Source organism: Hesperophylax consimilis, chromosome 24, assembly GCF_061612785.1.
Source record: "Hesperophylax consimilis isolate HC1 chromosome 24, BYU_Hcon_1.0, whole genome shotgun sequence".
NCBI classification, from domain to species: domain Eukaryota; kingdom Metazoa; phylum Arthropoda; class Insecta; order Trichoptera; family Limnephilidae; genus Hesperophylax; species Hesperophylax consimilis.
In genome coordinates, this window is record NC_142859.1 from 25,854,541 (window position 1) to 25,874,062 (window position 19,522).

Below are 19,522 nucleotides of genomic sequence, written 5' to 3' on the forward strand. Positions count from 1 at the left end.
AGGTCCCGGTGTGGCCCTGAAACCGGAAGCATGAAAGTAATAAAATCGAAAGATGGAAAAATGTTGACGAATGAGGAAAAAATAAAAGAGAGATGGATGAAGTATTTCGAGGAAGTCTTTGAAAGCGAAGTGAGTGACAGTGATTCTAGCGGCGAATCAGATATGAACGATGATGGACTGAATGTTACCGAAATTAGCATAGATGAGATAGAAAGATCAATTAAGTGTATGAAGAATGGTAAGGCTGTCGGTTTCGACAATATTGCTGCTGAATATTTTAAAGGAGGTAGCCGTATAATTCTCACATGGTTGTGCAATCTTTTTAACCAATGTTTAAAGGAAGGTTACACGCCTTTAGATTGGAGAAGGGCAGTGATCATGCCATTATACAAAGGTAAAGGGTCACGTATGGAATGTGGGAATCATACATGTGGCAATCAGTTGGCAAGCTGTATGGTAGAATTTTAATTGAAAGGGTACGAAAGGAAACAAAGGATAAAATATGGGATGTGCAAGGTGCTTTTATCAGTGGAAGGGGGTGCATGGACCAGATCTTCTCATTGCGTATGCTCACCGAGAAGTTTCTGGCAAAAAACCAGAAACTTTTCTGTGCCTTTGTAGATCTACAAAAAGCATACGACCGATTCGACAGGAAAAAGCTATGGAAGGTGTTGTCCAAGTATGGAGTGAATGCGAATCTGACTCAGGCAATTGCGTCTCTATATGAGGGAAGCGTTGCATGTGTTAGGGTGAACGGTGGTTTTACGGGGTGGTTTGATATCACAAAAGGTGTTAAACAAGGCTGCGTAATGTCACCGTGGTTATTCAATCTATACATGGATAATTGTATGCAAGAATTGAAAGATGTGGGATTGGGCGCGAATTTGAGTAATCTGAAAGTATGTTGCCTGTTGTATGCTGATGATGCGGTGCTGATTGCTAATAGTATGGATGATCTGCAGTCTCTCGTGTCTAGGATGAACGAAGTATGCGTGAAGAATGAGTTAATGATGAATGTAAGTAAGTCTAAAGTAATGGTGTTTGAAAGAGAAAGTACGAAAACAGTGTGCAATATAGTTGTGAATGAGGAATACTTGGAGCAGGTGGATGAATTTGTGTATTTAGGAAGCATGTTTACGAGAGATGGGAAGGCTGACAGAGATATTGAAAGAAGAGTAAATGCAGGTAACTCCATTAATGGAGGACTGAACGCAGTTGGCGCTAACAAAAAATTGTCCAAAGAAGCGAAGTTAGCAGTCCACAATGGAGTGCTGGTACCTACCCTGATGTATGGAAGTGAGGCATGGAACTGGCAAAGAAAGGATGAAAGTAGATTGAATGCTGTTGAAATGAGATCCCTGAGGCGTATGTGTGGTAAAACCATGTATGATCGTGTGAGGAATGTGGATATCCGCAAAGAGTGCAAGGCTGATGTAATCGTAATGAGTAAGATCAAGAAAGGGACGCTTAGATGGTTTGGGCATGTAGAGCGAATGAGCGAAGAAAGGAGTGTAAGGAGAATATACGATGCAAATGTGAATGGTAGCAGAAGTCGGGGACGCCCGAGGAAGACATGGCACGACCAAGTGAATCAGATACTTGAGTCGGGCCATGTCAAGAGTCAGAACAATAGAAGAGTATGTATGAAACGATGTATGAATATGAATGAGGCAAGGAGTGTGTGCCAAGACCGAGTTGCTTGGCGGTCCGTCCTCTCTGCCTACCCCTGCGGGGAAACGGCGTGATGGTTAGTTAGTTAGTTAGTTAGAGTTTACTTAGCGGAAGCAGTGACTTCGTAATTTGACAGTTGCGCGCCCAGATGTGTACTCTAGTTGGACTTGCATTTTATCTATGATGCATAAAATCTGCGGCAGCAAACAACTGTATTATTTGTAATAATCGATAATAATCTACAAATGAGTTAAAGTTTTTAACAGTTATTAAAATGAATGACATATTACAAAGTGAGGTAAGAATTATCGCTATTCTTACCTCACTTTCATCTATAATTTGCCATTCATTTTAATAGCTGTTAAAAGCTTTAACAGCGATTAGATTGTGGCCACAGGTGGAAGAACAACCTGACCCACAAAAGCGAGTTTTGAAATAATCACTGTTAAAAACTTTAACAGCGATTAACACAAATGGTATATAACCACAGACATATGAATATTAATAGACTAGAAATTAAGGGTGAGGGGTAAAATCAACTGTTGAAGAACGAAGAGGGTAAAGCTGACTGTGATTCGTCAATAAATCAATCTGATAGTATATAGGCATCTCGCCTTATAATATCACCATTTAGTTCTTAAAAGTAAAATCTGCTTTTGAATGAATAGACATTTTTACATGGGAGCGCAAATTACTCGCCACGTTATGAACAAATTTGCGAAGTCCAAATTCGGCAAAAAAAAATTTCTTCTATTTTCAGAGTCGAATATTTAGTTTACGTATTTAGTTAAGACACTTTTATAAATGTTCATAATTTACTTCCCAGTAACAACGATGCGCACACTTGAGAATCGCTACATTCGACCAATGTTGGAAGGTTGTCACAACCGCTCTGTACCTATTAATAATAAAATATTGAAATATTTAAGAAAATATATAACATTTCACTTTTAAGAAGATAATAGAAAAGTAAAACAACTAAAAAAACAAATGAAATTATATACACACAGCTTTTACCAGCGATTCCTAAGAGTATTTGGAGTAAAAATTTGGACATCATTTTGCCTTCCGATGACACTTTTTCAATTACATTTTTCGATCACACATCGCCACTTGGTATAATCTAGCGCATTACGTGATATGCACTCCTTCTCGTTCCAGCACTACCGTACATACGAAACAAGCGCGTACCTAACACGTGGTCCGTTGCGATGTGTGATAGTATGAAAGATAATATGTGATCGGTGGCGACGTGCGATAGAAAAATATAATATTTTTAATTTTAATAGATAAAAAAATGTCATCGGACAGCAAAATGACACATACATTTTTCATTCCAAACATGCTCACTGTATCTACATTTTACTTCCAAACATACCAATTTTCACAATTGATAACCAACCATTTATCCTATATTAAGTGTTGTTTATGAGTTGTGTAAAGTTCAAAACTCGTTTAGTAATAACGCGATTAAAGTGGAATAAATTTAAAAATTATTGGTTTATTATCCTTTATTAATACGACGGAGTTCCAAATGATACTATATGTATTTTATCAAAGCGCAAAAGGCGAAGGCACATCCCTGATTCTTATGCACGGCTTTATGTTTCGCGTCCATCGCGTTATAGTATTTGTTTCTAAAACTGATCCATATTATACGATGTGAATAAGGTTAAAACAAAGTAAAATAATGCTTACCTATGGAATGTAATACGACAATTGGGTTTATTTTCTTTTTTCACTTCTATTTTTACAAGTTTTCATAGCGCAAGCCACTATTTTGCCGTGTTATTTCGTAAAATGAACTCGACCATAGCTTTACGCTAGTTCGCACAAGAATGATGACGTCACATTCTCAAGATTCAAGGGAGGCCATACGCGAGCCCAGCCGGCTCCAATGGAACCGGTATGGGGAGTGGGGAATAATACGCTTTTAATCACTTAGGGCAGGTCTACTAATATTCATATGTCTATGTATATAACAGATGAAAGTCAGGTAAGAATAGCGATAATGGCGGCAAGTGGAGATTCTTTATAGGTACAACTTTAGAGGCGTGTTGATATTCTTACATGTAGGGCGTAGGTTGAAAATGTAGAATAACTATTTTGTTGTGTGGTGATAATTAAGGCAAGCATTATACTAAATATGTATCGGACAGATAAATGACTTAAAGTAGGTCAAGTCCTTCTTCCACCCGTGTCCTCAATTGTGTTTTAACGCCATAACGCAAAATGTAAAACAGAACAAAGGAATGGAATGGTGAATGTTTTGCTTGACTATCAGTACTGCCACAAAGGAGTAAAACATTTTAATTACTTACGGGAATAAAACGATTTGACCGTTTTTTTGTTTGTATTTTCAGGTATTTCAAGGTGATGGCTTTCCTGACCACATTTGCTCAAAATGCTGCAGCACCATCGAAATTTCCCTAAACTTCAAAACTCAATGCCTCGAAAGCGACCGAATACTACGTAACCTGTCAAATCCACCAGACGAAGAAGTCAAATGTAACGTGAAAGAAGAATGCTTTTCCGACGACAATTTCAACAATAATTACGGGGATAATTACGACAGCCTTGACGATTATGAACCTGAAAAAAAAACCAAGAAAAAGAAGGCACGATCACTCAAAAAGCTTAGTGAAAACGGACACACGGCAAAAAGAAAATCGCTGAGAAAACTGGAAATTAAAGATGAAGAAAACGAAATAAAAACTGAATTTTTTTATGACGAAAAAAGTATTCCCGATAAGCGTGTAAAAGTTTTTTCGAAAAGTACACTATGCTCCTTCTGCGGAAAAATGTTCAATAAAAGAACATCTTTGAATGCGCATATTAAAACCCATAGAACGGATCGTCCATTTACGTGTGATATTTGTTCTAAAACGTTCTTTGAAAAGTGGCATCTTCACGAACATAAGAAGATTCATACTGATGTGAAAAGCTACCCGTGTGAGGCGTGCGGGAAATTGTTTAAAACTCCCAGAGATACAAAGAGGCACATGGATACAGTGCATAAGAAGACGAGGGCTGTACAATGCAAATTGTGCAACAAATATCTCTCATCAAGCTCTGGATTGAAGGTAAAACATTCTTATATTACGACAAGTCACCTGTTTTCTGTTTTTCTAAATCATGTCAGGTGTTTAAATGCATAATTATTATTATTTTTTTTTGCTTTCTTTAAAAACAAAGATGAACATTCTTAGATTTTTATTTTAGCGACTATACATGGTGTATCCGCACTAACCCGAGAAACTTTAACCAGCTATTCCTTAGCACATTTGGAGTAAAAAATGTTATGGGCACTTTGCTGTCCGGTAGCATTTTTTTTTTCAATTAAAAACAAAAAAATTAAAAATTTCCACACTACATCACTGTCGTTGGCATTGCTTTTCGTAACAGCTGTTATAAGCAAGTATGTCGAAAAGCGTCTTCGCTCTTTCGCACACACTAAATAATAATAGTTAAAAATGCGACGAATGGTGCTGTGCCATTTCGTTGTGATTGTAAAAGCGCGCCAATATAGGTACACACGTACATTGTTCAACGGAACTCGAATAAAATATTGCCAAATGGGTTTTCAAACTTTGAAAAAGGATAAAACAGTGGTGACATGTGGTGAAAATATGAATAATAATTTTTTTATTAAAAAAAAACGTTACCGGACAGCAAAGTGCACATAAGATTTTTTACTCCAAATATGCTAAGGAATAGCTGGTTAAAGTTTGTCGGGTACGTGCCGATACACCCTGTATAAAACATTATATGTACATACATAATTTTATGTTGAATTTAAGTATATATTGTAAAGGTATTTCTTAGTCCGACTCACTAAGAAGTCCTGTGTTTAGGCGGACCAAGTTATTTAATTCTGTTTTATTTGTCTTCTATGTCGTATTTAGTAATTTTTTGTTTAGTTTTTCATTTACCTCTTTCAGCCTGATTTTTATTCTTGATTTGTACTCATTAAATATTTTTATTAGTTTTTTATCTGGGGGGTGTAAAGGTGTCATGGAATTTTCTTGCAAATAAAATCTAATTTCTTTGTGCGAATGTGGTTTCATAACTTGGAATGTTTTTTATGTCATTTTGATTCAGTCTAGTGTGATGAAAACGCGGTCTAGTAGAGGATTCCATATTTTTTAATAGTTTCAATAAATATTTTTGGCATATATCTGATGTACATTTGGTACATAAAAACTAAATGCATGGGTATTTTCGCCAAAGTTTGTGCATTGCGTTTTGTCATATTCCACGATTTTGATTGATTTTTTCATAGTTACGTACTGTAGAATGTTGGAAAGTTATATACAGTAGATCTTCGATAATCCGTACCCAGGCTAATCCAAAAATCATTCTAATCCGAAATGCCAAGTGGCCGCTCTCTTCTCATAGCGAGACCGCTAATGCTATGTTTTTCTGTAGTTACGTAAGGGCTCTTGCGCCCTGTCTACGCTACTGTGTGCTGCATGTGCGTCACATGGTTTTTTAGATTATAAACATGAGTTCTACGCTAAAACGAAAATAAAAAACTTTAACCATATTGCCAAAGTGTGCATAAATTATTATTATTTTTTATTTTTTTATTATATTTTACACTCTTTGCAAATGTAAGGCAAAAAAGTCCCTATAAACTGCTTTTTAGCAGTTTGTCTAACGGGTTCTTTACATTATAAATCTTATTAGAGTGAGTTTACAGTTACATTTTTACAATTATATGTATAAAAAAAAAATTCAAAATTTTACAGAAATATAGCAAAAGAAAAACATAATTAACAATTTTAAAAGTCCTTAGTAATTGTACGCTAATACAAATTAATTCTTTCAGTGCGCCAAGTCTTCAGTAAGTTCACCAATTGTTTGTTTTGGGCACAGTTTTTAATTTCAGCAGGTAACATATTAAAACAATTAGGAATCTTATAGTTTTACATTCTTTGTCCATATTTATTTGTATGCTTAGGTACAATAAGTCCTTCATTAAAGTTAAAACGAGTATTATGATTGTGTTCTAGCCTGTTTTTATATAAGGGGTTATTTATGTGCTGAAATATAATTTTGTACCACAGAATTGCTCTCACTGAAAGAATTTTGAGACTCTGATAGAAGTATGGAATATTATTCCTTTCTTTGTATAAATTTTTTTCAGCTAATAATTTAACTAGTGAATTTTGCACGGATTGAACATGGTTGATATTAGTTTTACAGGAAAATCCCCAAGCTGTTATTCCGTACCTTATAACAGATTCAGCTAGATATAAATAAATTATTCGAAGTGTGCAGATTGGAACATTTTTTTAAACTTTATATTGAGGGATAAAGCTTTTTCTTTCATATAATTTTTATTCATTTAATTTTTCTATCTAACATTCGATAATCCGAACGCTTTGCGAATCCAAATAGGTGTTGTATTTCATAGGTTCGTTTTATTTTGTGTGTTTTTACCAAGTCCCATCTCTACATTCAATTATCAAAAGGATGTGTGTTTTTACCAAGTCCCATCTCTACATTCAATTATCAAAAGGATGTGTGTTTTTATCAAGTCCCATCTCTACAATTCAATTATCAAAAGGATGTGTGTTTTTATCAAGTCCCATCTCTACATTCAATTATCAAAAGAATGTGTGTTTTTACCAAGTCCCATCTCTACATTCAATTATCAAAAGAATGTGTGTTTTTACCAAGTCCCATCTCTACATTCAATTATCAAAAGGATGTGTGTTTTTACCAAGTCCCATCTCTACATTCAATTATCAAAAGGATGTGTGTTTTTATCAAGTCCCATCTCTACAATTCAATTATCAAAAGGATGTGTGTTTTTATCAAGTCCCATCTCTACATTCAATTATCAAAAGAATGTGTGTTTTTACCAAGTCCCATCTCTACATTCAATTATCAAAAGAATGTGTGTTTTTACCAAGTCCCATCTCTACATTCAATTATCAAAAGAATGTGTGTTTTTACCAAGTCCCATCTCTACATTCAATTATCAAAAGAATGTGTGTTTTTACCAAGTCCCATCTCTACATTCAATTATCAAAAGAATGTGTGTTTTTACCAAGTCCCATCTCTACATTCAATTATCAAAAGAATGTGTGTTTTTACCAAGTCCCATCTCTACATTCAATTATCAAAAGAATGTGTGTTTTTACCAAGTCCCATCTTTACATTCAATTATCAAAAAGATGTGTGTTTTTACCAAGTCCCATCTATACATTAAATTAAACAAAGTCTGATTTCATATTTAATTTTGTGATGTCTTAAATAGTTCGCATAGTACATTTTTTACATAAATTTGGAACAACAATGAAAAAAATCAAGTTTAACTTTTTTGGTGAAGAATGCGTCAGTTCCATTCTGTGACCATATTTATGTAGTTTTGAATTCCACTTTTAGATAGGAAAAGCTCATAAAATTATGTACAGTTATCTTACTATTAATCGGTTTAAAAAAATATTTTTTATACACAACTGACATTCCCCGGCAACAATCTTTTGTATTTATTTAGTGATAAATTGAATTATTATCCACCATTAGTATTCTGGGCAATGAGGAGTACATATTATATTATTAGGAGTACAGAAAAAGAAATCCCGACTTTTAGAAATCTGGTATTGGTGGAAACATAAATGTAACGGAATGAAAGTATAAAAACGATGAAAATGTGTAGAAGAAAATTTTGGAAGAAACAACATTCGCCATCATTAATAATTTGTTTAATTTCTAGCTCCACATGAAAAGTCACACGGGTGAAAAGGAATTTCAGTGCGACATTTGCTTGCGCAAATTCATCTCCAAACCTTGCCTGACCCTCCACCTACGGGTTCATACCGGCGAAAAGCCGTACTCGTGCAAATTCTGCGAGGGAAAGTTTGCCATTCTGAAGACCCTCAAAGAGCACGAGAGGATACATACAGGAGAAACCCCATACAACTGTCCTGTTTGCAAAAAGGGCTTTTCGCAAAAGTCCAACATGAAAAGCCACTTCAGATACAATCATCGAGGAGTTGAATTTTCCCTCGAAAGGAAAAGTTTGATGGATCCTACGAATGCTGATGAATTTAAGCATTTGGAATTGGATAATAAAGATGTTATGAAAGGTATGCATCAAGGTTTTGGAGAGGGACCACTTTAATCCTTGAGTATGTTCCGATTCAAATCACTGGCTTGTCAATCATAATGTCACCTCTCTATAAAGACTTTGAAAGCCTTTTGTGGAATAATTCTCTAGAAACAAACTAAGGAAAACTTCCAGTTGACCGTCCCGGACTAATTTGGGGAAAGTAGCATGAATGGCTGTGGGAGGACCTGCCAAGGACTGAGGCCGCTGAAGTAGCATAGGACAGGAAGGCACAAAGAGAAGAAAATTTTGATGTATTATTTCTTTAAAAGTCTGCTCTTGTTTGCACATCAATGTCTTTCTTAGTATTATAAGGTCTCAATAGTAAGGTGAGAATGTTTTTAATCAACTGTTTTCACTTTGACATTATTTTTTTTATTGTGATCAGATGGCCTACATGGCGTAATCTGCTGCTGTGACTAAAAACACAGTGTCTTCCTTGAGATTATCAAGAAAGACACTGTGTTTTTAGTTACCATGGCAGTAATGGTATCCGTACATTAGTGGAATCCGAGGTAACCATAGACATATGAATATTAGTAGACCTGCCCTAAGTGATTAAAAGCGTATTATTCCCCACTCCCCATACCGGTTCCATTGGAGCCGGCTGGGCTCGCGTATGGCTTCCCGTGAATCTTGAGAATGTGACGTCATCATTCTTGTTCGAACTAGCGTCGAGCTATGGTCGAGGCATTTTATGAAATAACACGGCAAAATAGTGGCTTGTGATATGAAAACTTGTAAAAATAGATGTGAAAAAGAGAATAAACCCAATTGTCGTATTACATTCCATATGTAAGCATCACTTTAAGCTTATTCACGTCGTATAATATATGAATCAGTTGTAGAAACATATACTATCACATAGAGCCAACATTGGTCGAATGTAGCGATTCTCAAGTGTGCGCATCGTTGTTACTGGGAAGTAAATTATGAACACTTATAAAAGTGTTTTAACTAAATACGTAAACAAAATATTCGACTCTGAAAATAGAAGAAATTTTTTTTGCCGAATTTGGACTTCGCAAATTTGTTCATAACGTGGCGAGTAATTTGCGCTCCCATGTAAAAATGTCTATTCATTCAAAAGCAGATTTTACTTTTAAGAACTAAATGGTGATATTATAATGCGAGATGCCTATATACTGTCAGATTGATTTATTGACGAATCACAGTCAGCTTTACCCCCTTCGTTCTTCAACAGTTGATTTTACCCTTCACCTTTAATTTCTAGTCTATATATTCATATGTCTGTGGAGGTAACATATTTTATTGTACTCCTGTATACATAACAGTAATACACAGTAAATGGGCATTTTCAATGTAGTCCGATTATTGTTTGATGGACCTTATGGAAAAAAAATCCTTTCAGCTGTTGTGTAGAAAGAAAAATGATTAATAAATAATTAAAATCGGTTTTTGTTGCTTGCGGTCTCAAGATCGTTTTTCACACATTGTGTTGGTCGCTATAAAGAGATAAAGTGTTATGGGCATGTCCGTGTATTGGGTCACTGCGAAGAGATAAAGTGTTATGGGCGTGTCCGTGTGTCTAAATTAAGCTCAATTTTACCTTCCGGTGAAATTGATTGAAAATTTTCAAATATTGAAATTCTTTCTTGAGCAGATAATCAATTTCATCGGTCTGTCTGATATCTAAAAGTCGAAAGGTCTTACCCACATCAGTTTTTTTTCAAGTCAGTATAGATTGCACTTCTATGAATTATCTGTGCAGTGGCTTTGGTGTTATCACATTATTTTGTCAGAAACGCTGGCGTATTGGTGCATTTCATGTGAAAATGGGACAAAAACTGTTTGGGTGTTTTAAATATTGAGATTTTATAGTATTTAGTTATATGGTCAGTTAAGCAATTTTTTCATTGTGATAAACAAATTTTCTTCATTGAAAGAATGTATGATTATGTATTTTTTGTTACCTTTTATGCTGGGGTTTCAGAGCTTTATGCAATTGTTTAATTCTCTTAAATAATCACGCATTAATTTCAATGAATTTCAAAAAATAAATTTCCTCACTTATTCAAATGAGGATTGGACATGTTCCTTCTCACCCTTTTAAAATGCATGTGCTTGACTCCTCAAATTGTACATTCTGTGGTCTAGAAGTGGGAACTTTATTTTTTGGTTGTCCCTCTCTAAACAAGCTCTCCATTCAACATCCCATCTCTTCTATGTCTGAATTCGACTCCATTCTTCCATATAATATTGAAATTTGCCAATTTAAAAAAAAATTATTTATAAATTCACCTTCACTTTCTCAATAATTTGAGAAGGATGGTCTGGAATACCCTTGAAGGGTGAGAGCAAAAAACATTGGTTTGATGGAGATTTGTTCCAAACGATATAATAAAGTAACTTAAAATTACTTTTAAAACAGATTCATTTAATAATTTCTTTAATTAATAAACCTACCTAGTTACAGGTAGGTACTGTCATTTTTCCATCGGATGATGAAGCAACTTTTGCCTTTATTCTTGGTCATTGCTCTCTCTTGAAATCGGATTGGTATAAGAAGTGATATGATATTATTTATTCTTTGTAAAGGAGACCGTCTGCATTTTTAATTATTCTCTGAGGAAAATAATTTCCCTTAGGGCCTGAGTCATCTTTGTGAAGGATATTACAGTACAGATACATATTTTTCCAATGTGCCCCACTGAGGTATACGGATAGAGTCCATATTCCTTGCAAAATCAGTGTAAATTTTGTTCCCGTGCGCGAAGTAGGAGCGGGGGTGTGGCTGCTGTCGATGTTGCCTGAGTCCTTCCGACCGCGAACAAACTCAATCCATTGAGTCGCCGGTGGCCGCCCACCGCGCTCCCAATCGGAACATTTGGGTTACCGGCGCTCCAACTTCAAGTGCCACTTGAGTTTAACCTCTCAGACAAAGACATTTATTTACTATGTGTTCCTTTGAGAACTGTCAAAACGTGATAATTTTTGTGTTATTTACGAGTTTTGCTAAAAGCTTCATAACTCACATTTTGGGAAACGTAGCCTCATTCTAAAAAATGTTTTGGAAAGATTATGAAATCCACTATCGCATTGTGTTGTTATACGTAAATATTTGCGTTTCTAAATATACATTTTATGAAAACGTCAGAAATATGTAAGAATCGCTTACCATTATTTCAAAGCCGTGAAAAATGTACTTTTTTCTGAGTATCATAAAGAAATAACACTTTATATATTGAAGAAATATAATTAAAAACTATTAGTCACCTCAAAATATTAACCGTCCAAACTAAAATATTTTTAATAAATTATTTACAAACGCAATAAATTATGAACGAACAAGATGACAGATTCAATCAGCTTAGATAATGCACCTCTTCGTTCCATAGATATTCTTGAATACAGACGCGTAGCGTTATTCATTATCGATACTCTGTTTTTATCGTATACTAGTGATGGAAATAAATCGATTTTTGTAAAATCTCGCGCGTTTACGTGAAAAGACGTTCTAATGTCTTGACCGCTATTATCATATTTACGTCTTTTGATGTTCTAATGTTCTGAGTGGTTAACATTAAAAAGCCAATTCACACAACTACTGATTACATTATCTTTTCCAGTACGAATTGTATAATATCTCAGCATGCACGTTGGAAATTTGTAGTTATCGCCGGAGACGGAATGCTTGTAACCGACTGAAGCCCGTGGTATCTCACAGCGGATAATGAACCAATGTAAGTGGACCATACTTCGAACGCCAAAGTTGGCTCTATTTATATACCTCAATAATGTGCGCAGTGCGGGCCCACTTGATGAAGGTAATTTTTTTTTTATTGTTAATGAATTATTTTGGGAGAAATGCAAAAAATAGTAAAACTGTGTTCTTCCTACACTAAAAATTGAACAATCATTTAATTTTTTATATTTGGGAAATAAATTCCAAGAAAGAGAATATATAACCTTAATTTATTTATTTCATAGTAAAATAGTTTTCTTTTTATATTATAATACTGTCATTGGTGTATGTATATTATTATGTTGTTTAATATAAATTTATTCAAAATCTTGATCAAAACTATTGAATTTAGTATATCGTTATTCAAGTGTTGTGAAATTAAATTAATATTATTAAGTTTGTTGTAAGAAACTATATTTTATCTCTCTTTTAAGTATAACTTTTATCTTTTAAAGAAAGCAATAATTTGTTAGTTTGACATTATATGATATGAAGCAATACACTCGATTTGTATGTTTGTTTATTTATATTATACGCCCATAAGGGCTTTTACAAATATGTGATATGCATTATAATTTAGTGGAACAGTAATCATGAAGCAAAATTTGCTATTAAAATTATATAAAACCCAAGCAAAATAATTGTTTTATGCTCACCTTAATTATTATTATTATTAATATATGTTCTTATATCTAGTAGCCTTCTTGTAACTATGTTCCGTGCAGTTGAACACACCTACTATTTCTGTGAAAGTGTTGCTAACTGCATGCAATCTAGATACAAGCCAAATGCAAGTTTATTGATGTCAAATTCAGGGTGCCTCAAGGAAGTATTCTGGGTCCAATACTCTTTTTAATTTACAATAGTGACCTTTGCCACATAGAATGTGAAGGCGAAATCTTAAGTATTGCGGATGATACGGTTCTTCTAATAAATGGGAATAATTGGGCCGAAACATTTAAGAAATCAGAAGACACACTAAACAGAATAAAAAATGGTTAGACTACCACCCACTTACACTTAATGTTAATAAAACCAAATTCATCACATTTAAAAAAAAAAAAAAAATACAAAACCTGGAAAGGAAACCTGAACTTAAAAATGCATTGCTCCCATCACTTAATTGAGAATTGTAATAATTGTCCCTCATTGGAAAACGTTGACCATGTAACTTATCTAGGCGTAAAAATTGATCAAAATTTAATATGGACTGGGCAAATTAAGTTATTTCTTCAAAACTATTAGGAATGTCCTCGGTAAAAAAGACTTAATAAAGATCTATATGGTTCTTTGTCAATCGCTCTCAGAATACGGTATTATCAGATGGTGCATTGCATACGACAATATCCTAAAATCGCTCATTAAAACCCAAAAAGCCATAGCAAAAATTATTCTGAAAGTCCTGTAAGAACTAACACTGATGAAATGTTTCCTTTTGAGGTTTTGTATTTTTTTTTATTTTAAATGTGATGAACGGAAATGAGAGATCTCGGAATTATATTGGATGAAAAACTAAGTTTCGCCAATCATATCCACCAAATTGTAAACAAAAGCATGAAAACACTAGGCTTCGTATTAAGAACAACTAAAAACTTTAACTCCATACAAGCCATTAAACTGTTACATTATACATATCTCTAGTTAGAAGCATAATTGAATACAACTCAGTAGTTTGGTTTCCCTCTTACAAAATTCACATTAATAACATTGAGCGAATACAAAAAAAATTTCTACGTTTTATAAATTTTAAATTAAATATCCCACTAGAAGACTTACAATATCATTTTTTATTAAATACTCTAAAAATACACACATTGGAAGACAGGCGTAAAATAAACGACTTAACTCTTTTATTCAAGATTCTAAACTCTAAATTCGACTGTTGCGAACTTCTGCAACTCATAAACTTACGAATACCTAAATAACAACAAGACAAAATACACTATTCCACTGCAACACACATAAGCGCAATTACATTGCAAACTCCCCAATACAACGGTTTCACACTATGGGAAACCAATACTTAGGTGATGTCGATATATTTAATATTAACTTTACGAATTTTGTGGATTACGTAAAAGACTTATTTCAACACTATTCCTAAATGGAAGTTATATTTTTGTAAGCCATTCAAATCGATGTATTTTTTAAATTTATTTTCTTTTATTTTTAATATTTCTTTCTCATGTTTCAAAACTGTCATTAAATTTGTACCACCTACATGTAAAAGCCCTCTGGGCGTTAAATAAATGAATAAAATAAATGAAAATCTTCAACATATCATGTCTCTTAAAAAACTCTATTCTAAAACAATACCCTTTTACATTCATAAATACAAGAAATAAAAACTAACACACATATTAAAATCACAAGATCTCAGGGTCAAAAACATATCCAACAAGAAACTACAAATACAACATTTGGGCAAAAAAGCTTCCTATATTATGGCACTAAACTCTACAATAAAAACCCACTCTCATTCAAAACTCTTAACTAATATCTCTCCCTAATAAACTCATTTATAACTCAAATAAAAAGCTAGATACAAAACGTAGGGAAATCAAAAATAGATAATATACCGACACCAAAATCAAAATGAAACTTCTCAACTGAACAAAAAAAAAACTCAATTTAAAATATTTATAATTATTTCAGAAAAAACACTATTTAATATATTATTACTTTATATTATCTATATTACTAAATTTTAATAATATATAAATGAATTCCTCAGCACGGGAGATCCCAGTTAGGATATCATTATATAAATTGGTTACAAAAATAAGATGATAATAAAACACTTTTATTATATAGTATCTAAATGACTCGGTCCTGATATTGTTGTTGCAATTAAAAATAATTTTCGATTGAGTAATACTAGTTGGTATGTTGAAGATGATTAGGCTCAGTAAATCAGGGCTGTCTATAAATTACAACTGTCCGTTAACAATTTTAGAAATAAAATAAATCGGGTCGGAAACAATTCTTCTGTCTGAGAGTTTTAATCATTTTAATTATTTCATCAAGTTATTGTAATTAACTGTTTCATTAAATTGTTGATGTATTTTTACCTTTCTAATTTTTGTTAATAATTTCTACCCTACTGAAGCTTTGCGGCATAAGTGAAACATATTGGCAACAAATATTTATATCAGTAAATTAGTTGTTTGTACAGGGTGCAGCAAAACAGACGGTGCAGTTTTGAAGGGCCGGTACATCCCGTGTGGTGTGGGTGGGAACCTAGAAGGGGTCTCATTGTGTCAGGAGGGTTGTGCCGTTTTCAGTTGTTTCTATGGTTTGGTCCGGACAACACTGGGGCTTCTGGCTGCAATTTGCGACTTCTTCCTGTGGGGCTACCTCAAGAAAAATGTTTTTAAACATCAGCCTCACACCTTGGAAGAACTCAAGGATCGAATTCGAGAAGAAATCGCCGCTATATCCGTCGAGATGTATAATAAAATAAAATAAACGCCATTTCAAGTAATGCGCTGTTTTTTTTTAATAGCCTTTCAAAACTGCAATGTCTGTTTTGCCGCACCCAGTACAAGTGTGCATTTTATTTCATAAAATCTTTATTAGGTGCACTATCCAAAATTATGCAAATCAAAACGAAGCCATCTTGTTAAATTTTATATTTATTTGACATAAATATTTCTGCCGAAATGTGGCAATAAATGTTGGAAAATATTTCTATTCTGTTATTGTTATCTCTAGTTTTTAAATTATACTTCCATATCTGCAGACCACATACTTTCTGTGTTGGCGATTGACCCTTTTGTAGGTTGAATTGTCTGAAATACTTGGAGCAAGTGGATAATTATGTTTACATATTTACGAGGCTGATAAGGAGGTTGATAGAAGATTGAATGAATCGCTGAGGATCGTGACTCCCATTTCAACTGCCCCATAGACATCCAAATTGCTAGACTTGCCCTAACATAAAATCTGAGTGACATTTTGACGAGTCGGAGGCAACCACGTGACCATATTTTTGGCACCAGGAGGGTTCGCAAAAGCTTGGAACGAACTACGACAACAGTCGTACGTTGACCGCCGAAGAGCGCACAAAAAAGCTCGAACTTTTGTACCCAATTTGGGATTTGTTGATTCAAGTTTTTTAAGTATCCACCAATTTGCATGCCATTGTAAAAAGGACTAGTAATTCGTATGCAGATTTTATTTTCTAGAATTAGAATTATCTATATACAGTCACATTTATTTATTAACAAATACGGAAAGGGAGACTGACACTCCCCCTCCCCGCTCCGTGAAACTTGGTTTGTTCCCCTTTTCTTGATGGGCTGGTCTACCGATTTGGATGTCTACGAATAGCCCCGATAAACCAGGCTCCTCTACTCCACACATCCCTGCGTCGCATGCACCAACGTTCCAGATCCCTGCGACACTTCATCAGTTCAATCCATCGGTGACCTTTTCTGCTTCTCCTACCTTCAGCTTTACCACCGACCATGTCTTTCTCCAGTTTCAAATTGTAAGTTTAGTGTTCAAAGTATCTTAGCATTATTTTATTTTTTATAAACGGAGACAGATTACATAGTTCCCGTAAACACTCGGGCCTTGGGTCCATTCTTTTATCCCCTATTTTACCACATTCCTTTGGCAGCAACCTGGTCCCTTTGATAAAGTTCACCAGGGTTGTCATTGGATATTCGGCTATGTCTCCCGGTTCCACGATGTGTCTTCCCAGGTAGCTGTGCCTTGTTCCCATAAGGACGGGACATTGGCACCACATGCCAATTGGAGTATCCTCATCCTCTTCACATTTCCTGCTGTTTTCCACTTCCAACAGCTGCATGGTTTGCATCCGTCCTGAGTAACTGAGGTGGCAGTGTCCCCTTTAGTAGTCCTACCAGTTTCCTCAGAGATTTTCTGTCCATATTAAGTAGTTGCCTGGTTCCTCTAGGATTTTGTGATGCCCTGTACTAAAATTCATCTTAGGATTCGTTATAGGGAATCACTTTACAGCCTGTTTTGTATGTCCAGCTCTTATAGAATCAATTAATGGACAACTTTTATTTTTTTTTTTTTTTTTTTTATAGTGAATACCTCACAAGAGTCCCAACTGCTCCCGTCTGGAGCCAGTGAGACTATGGCATCCCCAATTGGGGGATGTTGTGAGGCTGAAGGTAAGTGGGGAAGGGAAAGAGGAAGGTGGGGAAGTACCTGGCTATTCAGATCTAGTCACTAAACACGGCTAAAGCCATTTGGAGCAACGTTTCAATTCTGAATGGTGGTCTTACACCAGGGCGATACTGGTAGTATCTTCCACTCTGGAACGTGCCGCAAATATACTATATATTATTTTAATTAATTAATTGTGAAATAACACAAATTAATCAAATAAAATTTATTTGCGCACGCCGGGTTCGAACCCGCGACCTTCAGAATGGCAGTCCAATGCGTTACCACTGGACTATGCCGGCCGTCTACTGCAGTGGTCACAAATAAGAAGTTTGACAAATAAAATTAGACAAACTGTTCACAAGAGAGACCAACTTAAAGTTTACAGTAGAAATGAAATCTTTGAAGCTTATTATACGTGTATTAAAAGCGTGTATGATTTAATTACAAACCAGGAAATCCGAAAATGCAAGGCTGAGTTGAATACAGAACAGTAAGGATGAAGCAAAGAGTGTGTGGTTTTCCGTTATTTGCATCCTACATAAGGAGAAATGGCTTTTCCGTTGGTTGATTGCCTACCAGCAATTTTAACTGTCAGAAAGTTTGTAGCTAACGCCGCCTAACGGGGTTCTTAGAGGTAATTTGAAATGTATTATTTTATTTACGATGGGTCCAAATGAAATAAAATATATTTGTAATAATAATAATAATAATAATTGGATGACTTGTATATCGCCGTTTTTGTGCAAAATCACCTCAAGGGCGCTGTAATGTAAGTTTATTATAATTTAGTTTTTAAAACAATGTACTATGCATTGAGGTACGTATGTACTATAGTATAGAGCGTTCAAAATTCGGGCGATGACTTAGGGCCAACTGGCATCTTTGAGATACAGATGCGAGGCGGATACAGGTCTCCATTCTTGAAAAGATATATTTTTTATTTTTCATCGATAAGAAGGATTTTATCGTAATCAATATTCGTGTAAATTATAGAGATGCAATAGATATCTGTTTATTATTCGGTATTCGACCAATTTATTACTAACTGGATAATTACCTAATATCTGACAGAAACGGTAAATAAAACAGGTAGATATAATCAAAAACATTTTTATTTTGGAATTTATGTTGATGACCTTCGTACCTCGGTGGTTACGACCACTGTCTTACGGTATGGGGGTCGCGGGCCTATTTATTATACGTATTCCTGATTTTTACTTACAGAATTTGTTACTTTTTATTTTAATGTTCACCACTCCTAAACTTGCGTCTAAACCTTTTACAATGGCAATTTTACAATAGAATGTAAAATCCAAAATTTCCTCGATAACCGGTGTACTCTATCGACTTCAAGGTGTGCTCTTCACATCTCAACTGCGTGCCACATATTATGCTATGATCAGAGATGTACTTTATTTCAAATAAATCCATTTCAAATGGAAATGCAGAATGGGTATTTTCCATTTTGCATTTTAAATGCTTTTCTAAAAACCATTTTTCATTTTAAATGCTTTTCTCAATGCATTTTCCATTTTAAATGCTTTTTTGCAACATTCTTCCTACTATCTCCACTCATCTTTTTTTCATAAGCCCCAAATATCAGTCGGTCCTCAACCTCGCTATGAGAGATAATTTACATTTGTCAAGTTGCTCCCAGGTAGAAGCCCTGGCAATTGAGTGATACCATTACAAAAAATACTGATTCAAATACTGAACATGGGGCCATGACGCTATAATATTAAATGTTAGATAGCAGTTTCTATGTTTTTACGTTGGCAACATTTGTCCCGCGCAAATTTTTTGTGCTTCATAATCCGTAGTCGTGGCATTTTTTGATTTACCATCATGTAATATGTTTGTCCTACATTGATGTCCATTAT

General features: G+C 34.6%; 1 protein-coding gene across 3 annotated transcripts in view; it reads left to right on the forward strand.

The window, feature by feature from the left end:
- The window catches only part of LOC149412131 (uncharacterized), a 66,842-nt gene that overhangs the window by 2,522 nt on the left and 44,798 nt on the right, over nucleotides 1–19,522 (forward strand). Inside the window, exons 2-3 of one of the 3 annotated variants that reach the window (XR_016304649.1) lie at nucleotides 4,035–4,754; nucleotides 8,399–8,771. Coding sequence is in view for 2 of the 3 variants with exons in the window: in XM_089646261.1 (XP_089502387.1) it covers nucleotides 4,035–4,754; nucleotides 8,399–8,806 (1,128 nt within the window). In the remaining variant the exon portion in view is untranslated. Of the gene's footprint in view, nucleotides 1–4,034; nucleotides 4,755–8,398; nucleotides 11,884–19,522 lie in introns of those variants that run through there. The other 2 variants (XM_089646261.1, XM_089646262.1) reach the window with 2 other exon arrangements.